Below are 18,378 nucleotides of genomic sequence, written 5' to 3' on the forward strand. Positions count from 1 at the left end.
GAGAGTACAACCAATGAAGCCTTCGTGAAACTGCAGCAAGACTGATCTTCCCATGTCTGAATGGATGGAAAAGCCTAATTTCATACATGTGTGTAGCCATCTCTGAGAAGGACCTGGCTACCTTGTACAAGGCCACTAGCAAGAAGCTGCTGCTTCAGCGACTTCGCTTTGCTGGGAAACATAGCTAGGAAAACAAGGTGCTTGGTAATAAAGGGCTTATAAACAATAAAAGGGGCCTTCAACTTTATACCATTAGCCAAATGTCTAGAAGTCAGGGAAGGCTCAAAAAACGGGTCCGGTTTGTTAGGACACAATGAAAAGGAAAAGGAAATGGAAACGTGTGTTGTAAAGGACTGAATAATTGTGCTTCCAAGAGGCTTTTCTCTTTAGCAGCCTAAAATAGATTAAGCTAGTAGTCGGGTCAAGAACATGTAGCCCCCTAACCTTGTCACAGCCCCTGCACAGCGAGAAATAAAACTGTGCCTGCCTGCATAAAAAGAACTAAAACTCCATCCACCTGCACAGCAAATCTAAACCCCCACCCACCTATACAGCAAAATCTAAAACGCCACCTGTCTGCACAGCGAGAACTAAAACTCCAGCCATGTGCACAGCAAGAACTAAAACTGCACCCACCTGCACAGCAAGAACTAAAACTCCACCCACCTGCACAGCAAGAACTAAAACTCCACCCACCTGCCCAGCAAGAACTAAAACTCCATCCACCTGCACAGCAAATCTAAACCCCCCACCCACCTACTCATCAAAATCTAAAACTCCACCTGTCTGCACAGCGAGAACTAAAACTCCACCCGCTCAAACAACAAGAACTAAAACTCCACCTGCATAGAAACTAAAACTCCACCCACTTGCACAGCAAGAACTAAAACTCCACCCACCTGCATAGAAACTAAAACTCCACCCACTTGCACAGCAAGAACTAAAACTCCATCCACCTGCACAGCAAAATCTAAACCCCCCACCCACCTACACAGCAAAATCTAAAACTCCACCTGTCTGCAAAGCGAGAACTAAAACTCCACCCGCTCAAACAACAAGAACTAAAACTCCACCACCTGCATATAAACTAAAACTCCACCCACTTGCACAGCAAGAACTAAAACTCCACCCGCTTGTACAGAAAATACCACTTGCACAGCAAGAACTAAAACTAACCCACCTGCACAGCAAGAACTAAAACTCCACCCGCCTGCACAGAAAGAACAAAAACTCCACCACCAGCCTGCACAGCGAGAACTGAAACTCCACCCACCTGCATAGAAACTAAAACTCCACCCACTTGCACAGCAAGAACTAAAACTCCACCCACCTGCACAGCAAGAACTAAAACTAACCCACCTGCACAGCAAGAACTAAAACTCCACCCACCTGCCCAGCAAGAACTAAAACTCCACCACCTGCATATAAACTAAAACTCCACCCACTTGCACAGCAAGAACTAAAACTCCACCCGCTTGTACAGAAAATACCACTTGCACAGCAAGAACTAAAACTAACCCACCTGCACAGCAAGAACTAAAACTCCACCCGCCTGCACAGAAAGAACAAAAACTCCACCCGCCTGCACAGAAAGAACAAAAACTCCACCACCCGCCTGCACAGCGAGAACTGAAACTCCTCCCGCCTGCACAGCGAGAACTGAAACTCCTCCCGCCTGCACAGCGAGAACTGAAACTCCTCCCGCCTGCACAGCGAGAACTGAAACTCCTCCCGCCTGCACAGCGAGAACTGAAACTCCTCCCGCCTGCACAGCGAGAACTGAAACTCCTCCCGCCTGCACAGCGAGAACTGAAACTCCTCCCGCCTGCAGAGCGAGAACTGAAACTCCTCCCGCCTGCACAGCGAGAACTGAAACTCCTCCCGCCTGCACAGCGAGAACTGAAACTCCTCCCGCCTGCACAGCGAGAACTGAAACTCCTCCCGCCTGCACAGCGAGAACTAAAACTCCACCCGCCTGCACAGCGAGAACTAAAACTCCACCCGCCTGCACAGCGAGAACTAAAACTCCACCCGCCTGCACAGCGAGAACTAAAACTCCATCCGCCTGCCTGCACAGCGAGAACTAAAACTCCACCCACCTGCACAGCGAGAACTAAAACTCGACCCACCTGCACAGCAAGAACTAAAACTGCACCCACCTGAACAGCAAGATATTCCTCTTCATCCGGAAGGATCCGGTAGGTGTGCACGTGCTTCTGGTACCTGCGGCAGCGGGAGAAAGAAAAAGAAAATGAATATCAATATATTAGTATCCTTCGCAAATAAATAAATAGTACATAAAATCAAATACATAAAACAACAACAGTCGGCAGTATAAGTACAGGGTTTAATTAGGTTTCCCCCCCGATGAAACTTTTAAAAAAGTGCATGAGGTTGAATGACTAGCAGACAATAGGACTATTGTGGAAATGGCAGTTTATATGCCCCTAAGTGTTTACTGTGGGTTTTCCATATTTTTTTCCATTTTCAATGTGTTACATGACTTAATTTCCCCACTGTATTCAATGTATTGCACAACTTCATTTTCCAAAGTATTGGGCGACTTATTTTTACCAAATGTATTTTCCTCTGTGTCCGCTGCACTGTGTGGAGGGGGTTGTGGACCCAAGCCATGATCCCTCCAAGAACCAGTTCTACTTTTTGCTCAGCTGCAAGCTGGACTGGCCCCTTTAAACTCTTCCTCCAACTTGCCCCCACCCTATAATTTCCATCTCCCCTTTATCCTTGCACGAAGCCTCACTGAGCCCTGCAAAACAAGTTCCACTTGTTGCGGCCATCAAAGGAGAGGGGGCTCTGGAAAGCCACATGTCCCATGCCCTGTAATTGGCCTGCACTCTGCCAAGTCAACAAGCTAGCCCCTGACCTCTTGCACCCTTTCTGGAAACCTCTGCCAATCCCCAGTCCTACAATGAATCTTCTGTCGAGGCCCCAAACTGCCCTGCACTGTATAATTTTCATCGCCCCTGACCTGGAAATCACACAGAATCTAGTTTCCACTATGGTGTGAATGGTTGGGGACGGGCTCTAGGAGGACACTCTAGCAGGCACAGCCCTGCATCCCATCTCCCCTGGAAGCCACACAAAAACGGGTCCCTGGCAACAGCCAAACAAACCAGTTGCACATGTGATCCTGGGTGGGGGGCCCCGGAGTGGGGGAGAGCAACAGCCTTATATAAGCCTGTGGAGAGGGGACTCTTGTCTGCTGGTGGTGGTGTGCTGACGGGGGGCAGCAGAGCTCAGGAGGCCCCTTCAGCAGGTACCCTTATCTTTCCTCTCCATCCTTCCCCACCCTTTCCTCCTCAACGTGCTCTACTTTTCCACCAGTAGGACTCCTGGCCTCTCTGACTCTTTGCCCCGTCCCCCGTCTCTCTCTCGGTCTCTGTCTCTGCCCTGGCGTCAGTCTCTGCCCATGTCAGTCCCTGTGTCTGTCTCCCTCTCCTGGTGTCTGTGCCTGTCACTCTCCCTGTGTGTCTCTCTGTGCCGCTCTACTCTTTCCCTTTCTTTTCCTCTCCCTTTCTCTTGTTTTCCCCCTCACCATCTCTAGGAGCTCCCAACTCAAACTCCCTCTCGAACCCTTCCGTTACCCTCTTGGAGTCACTTCCGCCCGCATCCAAGGGTACTCGGCCAGGCCCCAGGTTCCATGACAATGGGTGTGCCTAACTAGTCCACTTTGTCTAATTTATTCTGCTGGCAATGAGTTTACTCCACTTCCTGTAATAAATCTGTTCCAGGTTTCTGCAAAGACTTTGGTGCCTTCATTGTGTTCTCGCTTTTCAGTGTAGCCTGCCTCATCGCCAGAGAGAGGACCCATTCCGTCTGCATCCACAACACACCCCCACCGGGTCCGTTGACTCCCTGGTCCAAAACTATGGCCCTGACGGGGTCTCCCACACGGCCTCCCCCACTTTAGCCTGCCTCCCACTTCCACACCATCTTCCCAGTCTGTAAGGCTTGTCTTAGAAAAGTGTCCAGTGCCCTGCCAACATATGGCGTCTCTGCTCTTAAAAAGGTAACATAAGGCCATAAGGAGTCTCATAATATGGGTAACATATCATTTTTGCTCACCTAACGAATACCAGACTGTATGGAAATTACTTTTCAGTAACAAAAAATGCAGGCTGCGATGCCCTTCATTGGACTAATAAAATATTATGCAGGGAAAGCTTTCAAAGTCCCATAGACTTCATCAGATGGTTTCAGAGTGGAACTATTAGAAAAGGTACATTCACATAGTTCAGGTTTATATTTTCAGATCCATGCTGGGACTTCTAAAGGTTCAACAAAACAGAACCTAGCAAAATTGATATCCCGTATGGGACCATATTTTGTTCTGGGTTCTGTGAATGTATTGGTTTGAACTAGAAAAACCCATTTCTTATTGTTTGTCCTTAGAAAACGTTTGGCTTTAGAATTTGTGTATATTTAACAAGCAGAATTACATTTGTAAGAGGGCGCTCTGCAAGGCTGTCCTTGGACGAGGCCCGGGTACCTGGCGGCTTTATCCCTATTGGCACCTACCTCGACAGCGTGCTTGAGGTCATTACCCTTACTTGCCGATTTGTTTCTTTCGTTCGGTCTCCACGTTGGTGCAGTGGGACTTCCCGATCTCAGGGGATTTCATGCAGCTTGGCGTGACCATCTTCTTTTTGGAACACCGACATAAATAGGTCTTTGGTTGTCCAAGCGCATGCGGGCTAGCTCCCTGTACAGTGTTGCTTGGCAACTAGCGATCAACAACCTTGCTTCCACATACAAGTATAAAAGCAGGAAGTAGCTACTATCGGGTGTGTCTCAACTTCCTTGTCTCGCTTTTATTACTTGCCTAACCTTTTTCCGTGCATCCATCCTGGGTGTTTCTGCCTTGCTTCCGCTACCTTGTTGCCCTGTTACCTTGTCTTTCCTGCTCCTATTTGCTCTCTTGCCACACCTTGGCTATACCTGCTCGGTATTCACCTTCATTCTTTAGCGCGTCATGTGAGCTTACCTTCGTGGTACACCAGTCTAGTGTCTTGCTCTGCCTCTGTACCACGTTAATCTGAGATACCTTTTCATGTTGCGGAGAGAGCCCTCCTGCTTCCTTCGTCCGAATGATTGAATTCTCGCTAGGTGGGTGCAGGGGGAGCATGTGATTCAAGTGCGGTCCTAGTGATCTCTCGGTAGAGGTCACCATAGAAGTGGGTCATGGTCTCTCCAGGGAGCATGCGATTCCAGTGCAGTCCTAGTGAACTCACTGAAGAAGTGACCATAAAGTGAGTCATGGTCTCTCCAGGGAGCATGCGATTCCAGTGCGGTCCTAGTGAACTCACTGAAGAAGTGACCATAGAAGTGGGTCATGGTCTCTCCAGGGAGCATGCAACTCCAGCAACGTCCCTAATGCTTGCGAGTACCTCTTGCTGGATTTCTTCGTTCCATGGGCAGAGCAACAGGCCACGCTCAGAATATTCTGACTGAAGCCACCCAGCTCACCTCTGCCACCTCAAAGAAATCCACACTCAACTCAAGGCCGACTCATTGAAACAGCACTGTGACACAGCATCAGAAGTAGGGGATGGACACAAAGGTGACATGTTAACAGTGTTTTATTGAATAATGTAAAAAAGGCTGTCCTATCCCTACCCCTGGGGGTTGTTCCTACAAAAGAAAGAAAACCCTGGTGCACATCGTCAGAATGTCCAAAGTAATATCACCAGCCTCTGTGCAAACTCCTACTCAAGCACTGGTCACTACTATGAAGGAAACAGACGCATTTCCAGCAGGATGACTCCCTGCTCCTGGTACCAAAATGAAAAAAAAGGACCTTAAAGTCTTTTCGGTACTGGGGTTGCTCTGGGACCCAGGAGAATGCTTCCGTTTCTCCTGGCCCAATCCGACTGTGTTCTTCAGCCAATAAGGAAAGTGACAGTTCTTTCAAAGGGATTCGCTGTTCAGTTACTCCATACTGACTTTATCCTTGGTGTCACTAAAGAGTCCTTCTTCTGGTTCAGACTGTCACTGTTGTGAGGCAGTACCCTTATGATTTAATACTCAAATTTATTCAGGGTAGCGGCCTTCTGACTATAGCCAGGAAACTCCTCTGATACACTCCTCACCTGGTTTGAGTCAGTGGTCTTATGACTGCCACAACGACAAAGACACACTGCTCTGATGCCCGCTTTGTTGGGGAATCGGTCCTTGACCCTTACTAGCCTCTTTCTTGCCTCACACTGCTCACGGCCAGAAGCCGAGACTCTGTTCCTTCTCCCACACCCCCACCAGTCCGCCCATACACCCAGTTACCTTCTGAGGCTTTCCTGAATGGCGCAGGCACTTCCGGGGATTAGTGGGGGTCTCGTTCCTGATGCTCAATGCCTCTTGTGGCTATGCTGCTTCCGCGGCAGCTCTACGGGAAAGAGCTCCTTGCAGTGTCAGCACAGTTTATGTACTGGGCGCTCCACCTCCTCTTGGAGGTCGTGCCACTGCTGCGCCTGACTCCAGCTAGTCTTGGTCCTGCCAATGGAGGACCCGGCAGATATGTCTCCAGCCTCTTGCTTGCGCTGTCTGCCCTCCGGTCTTCTCTGCTTCCAGCTTGCACCATTTGACAGCTTCCTCCCTTGCTGCTACTCCTGGGCTGGCAGGACCAGCTTGACTCCCAGGTATGTCCTCCTTTCTCATTTAAAGGAAACAGCTCCCTTGAATCATTACCAGAGTCTTTTGTCAGTGTTAATGAGATCTTCATGCCTCCTCGTCGCAGTATTACCATAATATAGCATCTGTCACAATATAGCATCTGCGTGTGTGAGATGAACAGAGCTGTTGAGGCTCTGAAAGTGCTTCCCTATACCCACGGCGGGTGGGGATGGGGGTTACTCCCATGGAAGGTCCTCCCGCATTTTACCATCCCTAGGGGGAATATTGACTGCACCACCCTAGCCTTATGGGAGAGAGTTCCCCGTTTGGGAGAAGTGACGCCCTGAGGAGAAAGGGCAAGGCTGCACTGTTTGGCTGTGGCGAGTGTCTCAAGGAGCAGAGACTGCTGTATTGACTTAAGGTGCCTGTGCCTTTAACAATCTGCGAACCAGCTGGCCATAAAAGCCTGCCTGCAGCCCCCTGGCGGCGTACTGTGACAAGACCACACAGACCAAGAAGAATACAAACCCACGACTACACACTCAACCCGAGAAGATGGAGTAATGAGGCTCAAGCCTCGGTATCCAAAAAATCACCGCTGATGGATAAAAATCTATCAGCAAGAAGAAGAACAAGCGCCTGGCGGCGTAAGCCCTGAGGAGAAAGGACAAGGCTGCACTGTTTGGCGAGTGGCCTAGCGGACGTACACTAGTTTCTATCCACCACGAAGTACGCTTCATTCTCACTTATTTGGAACCAGCGAAAGATGACCTGCGTTCAATGCAAGCGGGAGCTTGTTATCACTGCCTCTCCACGGACGCGAGCACAGAGAAAGCAATGTGCTGAACGAAGAAACAGAGGGACAACGGTCCCGACAGACTCATGTAAATCGCTACTTTTCTTGTGTGTCCATGCCAGAAGATACGACCCTGCTTGCACCGCGCAGCACATTTTCCTTAACTGAAGCAATTGCCACTGTAGCGTTTAATGAAGCTACTTTGCCGTTACCATAGACTTTAAAACCAGCTAAGGCGGCACCCGCGCTGGTGATCACTGATAAAAACAATGTGGTTACTGGGTGCGTGGGATCTGACTCTGACAACAGTAGTTTAAGACCTAGGCCTATAGGATCCTACAGTGAACGGACACTCGCAGAGACCGTCAGGCCGTCCCACTTGTATTCCCGGTGTCCTTGGCAACGTGGGCATGTATGCTTGTATGCAGCCACCCTCCCTGCGCGTTTTGGCATGGCGTGCAGGTAACCTGTCCAAGACGTGCAATGGGGTATGCACTAAGGTTATGAAACCTGACAGGAGGTCTGAAGCTCGTATTGGAACAGTTTCCAGTTGCATCACATACTTCTCCAAGCGAATTGGAATTGGATCGAGCAGAGTGGTCACGTGTCTCCGATAACTCAACTCAGTCTAATTCTTTAAATAACCCAACAAATGACAAATTGTTAAAAAGCAATTTGGAGTTTACCTGCAAGGTGGGGGGTTGACACCTTTTGTGTCAGCCGATCTAGACAAGACTGGCCATCAGAGGCTTCTGATTCGCCTGCCTCCTAAAACAGGCCTATTAATATCCTACGCGGTCCATCCAGTCAGACACCCAGTTGCCAAATTCATGAAAGAATATACCCTCAGCTAACCCCCAGTAAAGTATTCCTTGTCTTGAAAGACAGCCCAGAGAAACCGGAAGATTTCCAATTCAGACAAACTTCTGGCTTGCATGCAAAAAGCTCCATCCCGAGTCTCCAGGGGAGGGAAACCCCAGGAGTTGTCTTGAGTAAACCCCCTTGCTACAAGAAAATAATCTAGCACTCTTCACCAGACACAACTGGCCGCTTCAGGCTCTGGTCACCAACTTTTCACAGGGACCCAAACGGTCACTTCCAATGGTCACCTTTGGTCAGTTTCTCTCCATTACATGGTTCTGTCCCCGGTCACAAACTAGGGATCCTCTCGGGTTATGTAGCACCCCAGTACAGCTCTGCCCCTTGTTAGTGAAGAACAGGTCACCACAGGCCAGGCATGCCAACCAACAGAATTGCACAGCACAAGACTAAGGAAGTTTGAAAAATGTACCCCCCCCCCAGGGGCTAACCACGAGCAATTAACAACTGGAACCCCTTCCAGATCTGCAGGCTTGAGGACCAACTCGCCTTCAGGAACATTCCTAGAAACCTGGCTCACCACCTGCTGTCAGAACAGAGGGGCAGCACTAATTTACATACGACCTGGCCATCTTTACATGGCCATTGGACAAATGACCCCCCCTCCAACGCAGCCCATCCCCTACACACCAGCAGATAGGATCTGACGGGGGCATAACATTGCGTAGAATTATCTCGGGCACCAATGAAGAAGTGGCCCACAGTCGCAAATGGCAATTCATTACTTTTGTGACGGACTGCATTATGCAATTTTAAAGAATCTGCATTCAGCAACAATAGTCAAAAACGACTACCAGCATAGTGAAGGGACTCCTCAAACTGACCCACAACGGCCAAAAAAGTGACCCTCTTGGACCAAAAAAGAAGCAGCCGTCCAGGTCATTTCATTTATGTCCAACTCACAAGCCAGGAAGCCGATGGCTCACTTAAGTTTCCATCAGTTACTTCTGGATGCTAAGCAAGTTATCTGAAAACCACAGCTTGGGTTTAGTTTTCGATGAAACCTACATGCGAACGCTTAATATTCATCGGCGCACTTTCATATAATGCATACACACAATCATCAAGTTTGCTGGGACCTTGAAGGATCGAGTCCTTCCACAATGAGGATTAGAAATCCCAAAATCTTGATTGATAATGTCATTTTATCTTTGCGACCGATACAAATTTAATTACTGTAAACTCGTGAATGAATTAAGATAAGGATGTATTCATTCAGTGTGTGAGATGAAATGACAGTTACTCACTGTAGTGAATACCTTACTCGTAGTCCCCTTCCCTCTATACTTGTGGGACATTGTGTCCATCGGGACAGGAACGGAGCACTTTTTAAGCATTCCACCAAAAAATGTCCTTTTATTTTTGCGCGGGGCCACCGCATGTGATCGCAGCCCCACCTTCCTGAGCTCCGCTCCGCACATCGTCCTTCAGTCTGTTTCTATCACCAGGACCATTTAGCAAAATAAAAGATACTTATTAGAGGGGACGGCGGGCTGGCGTATGGAGGAAAGGGGACTATGGACTAGGAGGAAAGTAGTCACTACAGGGAGTACCTTTTTCATACTCCTACGTCCCGTCCCCTTTACTCCATAATTGTGGGAGATTCTCAAGCACTGGCCAAAGGAAAACGGGAGGATGGAAATTTCCCTTATTGGAACAAATTCTTAAGAACTGCCTGGCCGGATTGGGCATCAGCCCAGGAGCTCATACAAGACAATGTCTGCAAAAAGCCGAAGGGGAAACCCACGTAGCAGCCTTGGCTATGCACTCCCAAGGGACATATTTTTGGAAGGCAACAGCAGCCGCTTTCCCATGGACCAAATGCGCATGAATGCTCTTTGGGGCATGAAGACCTTTAATTATGTAAGCCTCAGAGATACATGAAGCTAGCCAAAGAGAGTTGGATGCTTTTGAGGCAGGTTTCCCTTTCAAACGTAACAAAGAGTTGTCAGGAACTTCTAAGTTTGCTTGTTCTGTCGAGGTAAAACTGCAGCGCTCGTCTGACATCTAGGTTGTGCAAAACCCTCTTGGCATCGGAAACCGGGTTCGGAAAGCAAACCGGTAAGGATATTGACAGGTTTAAGTGGAATTCAGAGACAACTTTGGGAAGGAAAGAAGGATGAGCACAAAGCACAACCTTATCCTTGAGGAAAGTTAGGAAAGGATGTTCGACCGAGAGCTTGAAGCTCACTTATTCTTCTCGCAATCAAGAAGGCCACTTTCCAAGAAAGGTACTTGAGCTCGGTAGTGGCCATAGGTTAAAAAGGCTTATGACACAAGGCGGTGAGGACTACATTCAGATCCCATTTTGGATGAGGAGGCCTAACCGGTGGAAAGAGATGAAGACCTGCAAAAGGTCTCTTGATGACTGGGTTTGCCAGTGAAAAAGAGCAACGGTCTGTAGACATATAAGCAGCAATGGCAGATAGGTAGGTCCTGCATTATAAGACATGGATGCCAGAGGCTACAAGGTCTGATATAAAAGACAAGACACAGTGAAAAGAAGCCTGTCGGGAATCAAGCTCTTTAGCTAGACACCAATGACAGAATCGAAGCCATTTGCCCTTGTACAGAGCCCTTGTAGAAGGCTTACGTGGCGCCTGAATTATACACATAATATCCTCTGAAAGGTTTAATTGCGCTAAGGACCAGGCCGGAAAGCTAAAGGATTGTGGCGAGGGGTGCCACAACTGGTGATAGCTCTGGTGAAGGAGGTCGGAAATCTGCAGCAACCTGATCGGGTTGAACACCGACAGTTCCGAAAACCAGAACCTGGCTGGTCACCAAGGAGCTATGAAGAGGAGAGTGCAGTTGGAAGCACCCCTGAGTTTCCACAGCGACTGATGAATCAGTGGCAAAGGAGGGAAGGTGTAAGCTTTCATGTTTTCCCAAGGGATCTCAAGAGCTTCCCCCAGGGAAGACATTCTGAGACCGTCCCTGGAAGCATCAAGAGGAAGTTTCCCGTTAGGTGAGCTTGCAAAGAGGTCCACAGCTGGATCACCCCGTTGCTGGAAGATCTTGGTAAGAACATCAGGGTCATCTCCCACTCGTAACTCGCCACACATTGGCAGCTGAGCGAATCTGCCGCAACATTGATGTGATTCGAAATGTGCACTGCCTGAAGCCAGACATTGTGCCGGATCGCCAATTCCAAATTTGGATAGCTAGATCCAGAGGAGGAGACCTGGTGCACCCCTGGTTGTTGATGTAGAACATGGCTACGGAATGGTCCATGCAAATTTGAACCACACTGTGGATGATTGAGGGCTGAAAAGCCTTGAGCACCAGAAAAACTTAAGAGCGATGCGCTGGCAGTGCTCAGTAAGGTTGGTCTGCGTTCACGAACAGTGGCCCAGTGTAAAAATAAAAGGAGGACAAATATAAAGTACATGTTTATGCTTAAAATGTGCTCCCGCCCCGATGGACGGAATGTCCCACAAGTATGGAGAAAAGGGGATGGGACGTAGGAGTATAGAATTTATTTCTGTTTTTATGTTATGACTTTCATTACAAATCTGTTCGTATTACTACTTCTGCTCCAGGCGATCACTATTATCTGATAACAGCAGAGCCTCAAGGCAAATGTAAAGCATTATGAAGCTTCCACTTTAGATCCATCAGCCATCTCTTGCCCATCCAAAACCATGCGATTGCCCTCTTCCGTCAACAGGCGCTGACATTTGGTAGAAGAGCAATTCACTGAAATATGTGAAAGGCATGGGACGTGTTGGGAGATTGAAAACTAGAGACATCCTACAAATGACAGGCTATGATGGAGAAGAACAAATATTGGCTTCAGAAAAATCGAAAGAAGCAATGGGAAATGGCTGTTCCTTCACTTCAAAATGCCTCTATTCTATGTCCTCAAGAGTGGTGTTGGAGCAGTTGGGCGTGGCGTTTACTGAAGTTGCAGTGTTTTACAAGTTTCATCGTAGAGGTGGTCCCCTTCAGCCTGAACTGCTTGCCTACCTTTAAGATGACCACAAACGTGCAAAGCACAGCGCAAGAGTGGTGTTGGAGGGGCCTACCATGGTCTTTACTGAAGTTGCAGTATTTTTCCAGTTTAACTGTGAAGGCGTTCCCCTGCAGCCTGAACTGATTGCCTACCATTAAGGACGCGCAAAGTGTGGCGCAAGAGTGGTGTTGGAGTTGTCTGCATTGGTCCGCGGTGGAGCCGCTAGGATGGGGGTAAGCAGACTTTCTAATCATCTCTTGCAGGGTGATCCCTCCTTGAAACAGGGACGAGCATAGGTGTATAGGACACAGCTAATTTGAACTAATGATCACATCTGCCCTCCTCCTTTCACTATTTACTATTGTAAACTACTGAGCACCGGAGTTAAACGAGACAGGTCTCTGTCATTTCCTCGGTCTGCGGAGGTATATGATATGATCTATTTTATTTGTATCGCGCTCGTACACAGGTGTTTCAGAGCGCGACTAGGCAAGGGAGGGGAACATGGGAGAACACCAAAACACAACAACAATCTTACTAGGCCCAGGGACATTGAGAACGTGCAAGTGCATAGGAAAGGTAGCCATTTGGACCACGTAAACAGTGATCCCTCTCATTGTCCTGGGCCGGTCTATTGCTGGGTCTGAAATAATTTGGATTTACTATGAAAGGCTATGCAACTCGCAAATATGGCCTGCATAGCAGCTCTGCTCGCGCTGTCTAAAGAACCAGAAGTCCGCCAACAAAAGGACTGGGTTGAAAAGACTGCAGGCACCCAATATCCATCATAGCTTTTCTCCACATATTACTGTCTGTGCCAGTCCCCTCAAACTTGGCTAGTACCTCTTCTCTTCAATGTTCAATTTTAGTGTTTACTTCACTCCTAAGACAACAAGAACGCCCTTCTGAATATGTGTATTGGGCTACAACAGGGCTCATTGGGAAATTCGAAGAGGACAGCTTTGATAATTGATGGGTCATGAAAATCTTATTGGAACTAACCTTTCAGCCTCTCCCGACCTTGCTAGATTGGTCTCTTCCTCGGACTCTTTCGGAATCACTTGATAGTGAAACTGATAGCGACAGAGAGCCGGGCCACCCCCCTGCCTTTTGTGGCTCTGGCGCGAATGAGGACACTCACTTAATTTCTATGCTAAATGCAATAGCTTCAAGTGTTAAGGCCTTGTGCTCTACTATCGCTAAAGAACAGAGAGAGTCCAAACAAGTACTTGCTATGGTCATGGACGTTATCCTGGGAAATTCCTCCTCACTACTTCAATCTGATATTGCAGCAAACACAATTGGCGCAGAGTTTCCACTTCTCAGGAAGGAAGCTTACTACAGGCGATTGATTCAAACTTTACAGAAAGACCCCTTGGAGAAGACGGGCCGCAGGAAACAAGATTGTCTCTCAAAGTACAGAGGAGGCGGATTGGGATTATGATGAGGTTTCTCGGCCACCTTTACCCAACAAGGGGGGCTTTACAACTGTAACCTCTCCCTCCAACCCCCGCTCTGTCAACGAGGAAGTTAAAGAAGAAATCAGCCAAAAGGAAAAAGGCGATGGAAAAGCGAACTCTCCCGGCACAGCCAGGACCATCCGATGCTGCATGTACTTGCACTAGTGATCGCCCAGCCTCAAGCCTTTAGTAACTCAAACCTCTAATGAAGGGCACACTTCGGCAAGTACAACTTTGCGGCCCTATCGATCACTGGTTACAAGCTCCTTCTGCGAAGAGCACTGTGTCGCCTGACATAGCTTTCTTAAGTAGAATGTCAGCTGGCCCCGTTCATTCGAAACCATCGCATGGTACAGCTCTGGCTCCAGGCTGCCCCCCTCAGGGTTACCCAACATTGCAGTGATCTACCACCTACGCTTGTTTTTCCATCTTCCTCTAACATACCGCTGCGGGAAGTGGTACATTCATTGTGCATTTTACCTAATAAGAAAGTAATTGTCGACAAAGTCATCAAATCTCTGGGTAAATGAGCCAAATTGGAGGAGCACAACCCGTAGCCCCTTCTTAAATAGGAGGATTATTCTGGAAATGTTCTCACAAATTCATGATTTAAACATGATAAGCTTGGCGGACATCACTCACACAGAGTTACCCACATTCAATGGTTCTTCCAATTGGGTCATTCTTGAGTTTGTACCTCTTTGATGGTTGCATTGCTAAAAATGTGCGCTTATGAATTGGAAGTTTTGGGCTGCAGATTAATAATCTGTAGGAAAGACTTTCCGTCTGTACTTCATGCTGCATTAAGAGCATCATTGATGAATTCTCCATCTAATATCCACACTCAATGTTCATCGCTGCTAGCTTCCACGTTTCATCTTGCTAGAAAACCTGCTGCAAGGAAACCAGTCGAACAATGGCTTGGTGAAGTTGTGGCTACAGATACCATCTGCCAACCAGGCGACATACCTCATTGACTTGGGTCACATGGAACACTCGTAGTCATAATTCCTTCCTTGGCCAACCCCTGGCCCTTTCTCGTCTCGTCTGATATTTTTCTATTGCAGGAAAAGAGGCTCATTTCTAACTTTTCTATTGATGGCTATAGTACCCTTTGCAATCCTGCGAAGGGCTCACGCAAAGATTGGCTATTGACGCCTGTGCCATATTTGTGCTTGCTCCTTTCAATGCCGACTATTCTATCCATCTAGATTTGTTTCTGTATAGTGCTACATCACCCAAGGGCCTCACAGCGCTCACAATGACGCACAGAACAAGAAGACACAGAAAACGGTGAACGGGTGGGTTGACTGGGAACCAGTAGCTGAGACGAGATTATTCTGTACCGGCATCTCTTCCACAAGTTCTTTTAGCTTCCCTATTCCATTTAGAAACCAACAAAAGAGTATTGATTATCAATGTATATGATCCCCGATGGCTTGGCCACTTCAAAAATCCAATATCTGATTGGGAATATCCTCCTTGAATGGTGTAATAGGCATCCTGTGAGTAAGGTATTGATTGCCGGAGATTGTAATGTGCACGACCATGTTTAGTAACTTTAATAGTGAAATCTATGAATCTCGTACGATACGCCCTGTAAGTGCTGTTGATCGAGGATGGTCCCAATTTTTGGAGCGCCATGATTTAATATGTTTGACCAGAGATAACCCTGACCATCCCAACTCTAATTTTACCTGGACAAATGGTCGCTCTAAATCTTTCATTGCATATGTTGTTGTAAATCCTAAGATGCAATGGAACTGTCCAGCGTTATACTGTTACTTGGACATCAAGACTAGGACATTCGTACACCTCATCCCATTGTACTGTAGCTATTAGGATCAATTCTGCAGGCAATCGTATAGTGTTGTCTGCTGGAATGACTGCTAATTTTAGCAGTGCCATTCTAGGGAACCAAAACCTTCTTGAATCTTGGTAAGCATCACATGCCTGGAATATCGAGTTTATGACTGCTAAATTGGCTGGCTTAATATGTACTCCGAATTCTAAGATTATTGGTAAAAAGAGTCGCTCGACCATGTCTGCTTTTGATCCATTGATGATGTATCGCAGGACTAGGGCGTTGGTCAAAAGACAACCCTTACTATCTCCTAATGGCAAAAAAGCCCAGCTTTCCCCTTTAGCTACACATGTCAAAAATTGCCTGATGCAACAAATATTCACTAAAAAACGTCAGCTGGCTAATGCTTTTCCGAGCCTTGAAGTGTAACGATAACAGTAAATTCTGGTCACGCCTCATTGAATTCCTGGCAGGGCCTGTATCCATTGAAATAAACCCTGTATCTGAATCTCAGTGAATAGAGTACATCAATAATTTGTATTCCGTAGGAAAGGGCAGTAAACCCGTGGCAGATAGCTATGGCACTTTAAATAAACTCTTTGGCGAAGGCTGTGAAGTGGAGGCTATTGCCTTCATTATAAGTAAGCTAAAATCCTCCCGCACTGCAGGTCCTGATGGCATAGCCAATATCACCATGAAAGCCAATCCGGAATTCTGTGCTAAAGTCTTGCTTGAATTATTCAGACAAATTGAGAGAAGTGGCTGTGTTCCTGAAAGCTGGCGTAAATCTATACGTATCTCTGTACACAAACAAGGAGACAGATCTGATCCTTTTAACTATGGACTCCTAGCCATGCTTGAACCAGCCAAAGGATATTCTCATCTATTTTTCTAGCGAAACTTGACAGTTGGGCTCTGGAAAGAACTATTAAAACCTTCCCAGACTGACTTCAGAAAGGGACATGGCACATTAGACAACATTTGCACTATACAATATCTCATGACAGGGACCAGGCGCTGCTCCAACTCAGATCTTTTTTGTCTCATCGACTATAGCGGGGACTTTGACCTAGTATCCCGCCAGTGCCCATGTACTAAACTTGCTTCTTGTGGGATTGCTCCTGGTTTGTTATACTTTCATAAATCAGCTTATACCGACACAACGGTTGCTGTGCATTTTATTTATTTATTTATTTATTGCATTTATTACTCGCCCAAACCCTTGGGTACCACGGCGATGTTACAGACAGTTTGGTTAAAACATTTCTTGGACTTTGCCAATCGGGCGCAGTGCATGTGAATACAAAAATAATCATACATGAAGACATTAAATGCAGGGTTTCAGTACACTGATATTTCCTGAAGCATGGAGGTGGATTTTTTAGTCTTGGTTAAATAGCCACGTTTTCAGGGATTTCTTGAAACCTGAGAATGTTTGCTCATTTTTGATGGGGAGGGGAAGAGTGTTCCAATATGTGGGTGCGAGGTATTGGAAACTGCCTCCTGCCTTGGTTGTCTTGTAGCGGGGGATAGCTAGGAGTAATTGACTGTTAGATCTGAGGGGCCTCTTAGATACTTTTCTGGTGATGGCGTGGTTGAGGTAGATGGGGACACATAAGTGGATGCATTTGAATGTGACGCACAGAGCTTTGAATGTGACCCTGGCTTTGATGGGGAGCCAGTGATGGTTTCTTCTAATATTTGAGATATGATCTGACTTCCTTATTCCAAGGGCCGCCCGAAGGGCTTTATTTTGGATGAGCTGTAGTTTGTTTAGATTGGCTTTTGAGGTACCCAGGTAGAGTATGTTGCAGTAGTCGAGCCTGGATAAGATTAAAGCTCTTGCCAGCGTGATACAATTGGTTGGTGGCAAGAATTGGCGACTGAGAGCAATAAGTTTTGCGGTGTAGGATGTAGAGGAAGAGAGGGTGTTGATGTGCTTGGTCATGGTGAGGTTGGCATCAAGGTAGACACCTAGTGTTTTCACTTGTTTGAGTACTGATATGTTTGTGCCATCAATGTTGATGGATGAGTAATCAGGATGTAATGCTTCTATTTTGGATTGGGAGCCCACAATGAGAATCTCAGTCTTCTCATCGTTGAGACAGAGGCTATTTAGTGCCATCCAATTTTGGATTATGGCATATATTTTGTTGATAGTGTCGGTGTCTTGGGAGAACTCGCCAACTTCACCGACACAAACGTAGGATTGAAGCGGGGTGCGTTCTCGCACTCCTACTATTCAACATTTATATAGCGGATATGGCCAATTTTGAGACAGTAAGAAATGTCCCCCCTATGATCAATGGTGTAGCCATTACCTGGCTCGGATACGCGGACAATATTGTCCTTTTCGATCAGACTCCCTTAGAGCTTCAGAGATCATTAGATGCTCCTGCAGACTTCGCATAGGCCAATCACACGATGATCAACACAAAAAAAACAATGTGTTTAGGGGGTAGTCTCCCAAATAAAACCCCTTTTGTATGGAAATTGGTAAATAACCAACGCAAAGTGGTGGATACCTACATTTACTTGGGTTTTTGGCTTAAGCTTGACCCTACTAACCACTTCCATAGGGACTTTCTGATTACCAAGACCAGGAACAAAATGGTTAGACATCAAACGGTACATGGCCAGCGAAGGCGGTAACAACCTAGGAGGCGAACTGACCATCTACCGAACAACCATTATTCTAGTCATAGTCTATGGTTTACAGGCCCTCTCTCTGAGTCACATCAAGTGGCTTAACAAATCTGAAGCTAAAGCATTGCGCTCTGTAATGAATTTGCCGAGCTTGGTTACTGTAGAAGCCTTAACGATGGAATTTGGTGTCTATTCTCTTCCTTCCATTTGT

The 18,378-nt window shown here is 47.1% G+C and overlaps 1 protein-coding gene across 1 annotated transcript in view; it reads right to left on the reverse strand.

Annotated features, from left to right (window-relative positions):
* INPPL1 (inositol polyphosphate phosphatase like 1) overlaps positions 1–18,378 on the reverse strand; it is a 1,017,870-nt gene that overhangs the window by 613,669 nt on the left and 385,823 nt on the right. The window contains exon 2 of the mRNA XM_069640289.1: positions 2,160–2,223. Coding sequence (XP_069496390.1) covers positions 2,160–2,223 — 64 coding nt within the window. The remainder of the gene's footprint in view (positions 1–2,159; positions 2,224–18,378) is intronic.

Source organism: Ambystoma mexicanum, chromosome 7q (assembly GCF_040938575.1).
Source record: "Ambystoma mexicanum isolate Mex_15411 chromosome 7q, UKY_AmexF1_1, whole genome shotgun sequence".
NCBI classification, from domain to species: domain Eukaryota; kingdom Metazoa; phylum Chordata; class Amphibia; order Caudata; family Ambystomatidae; genus Ambystoma; species Ambystoma mexicanum.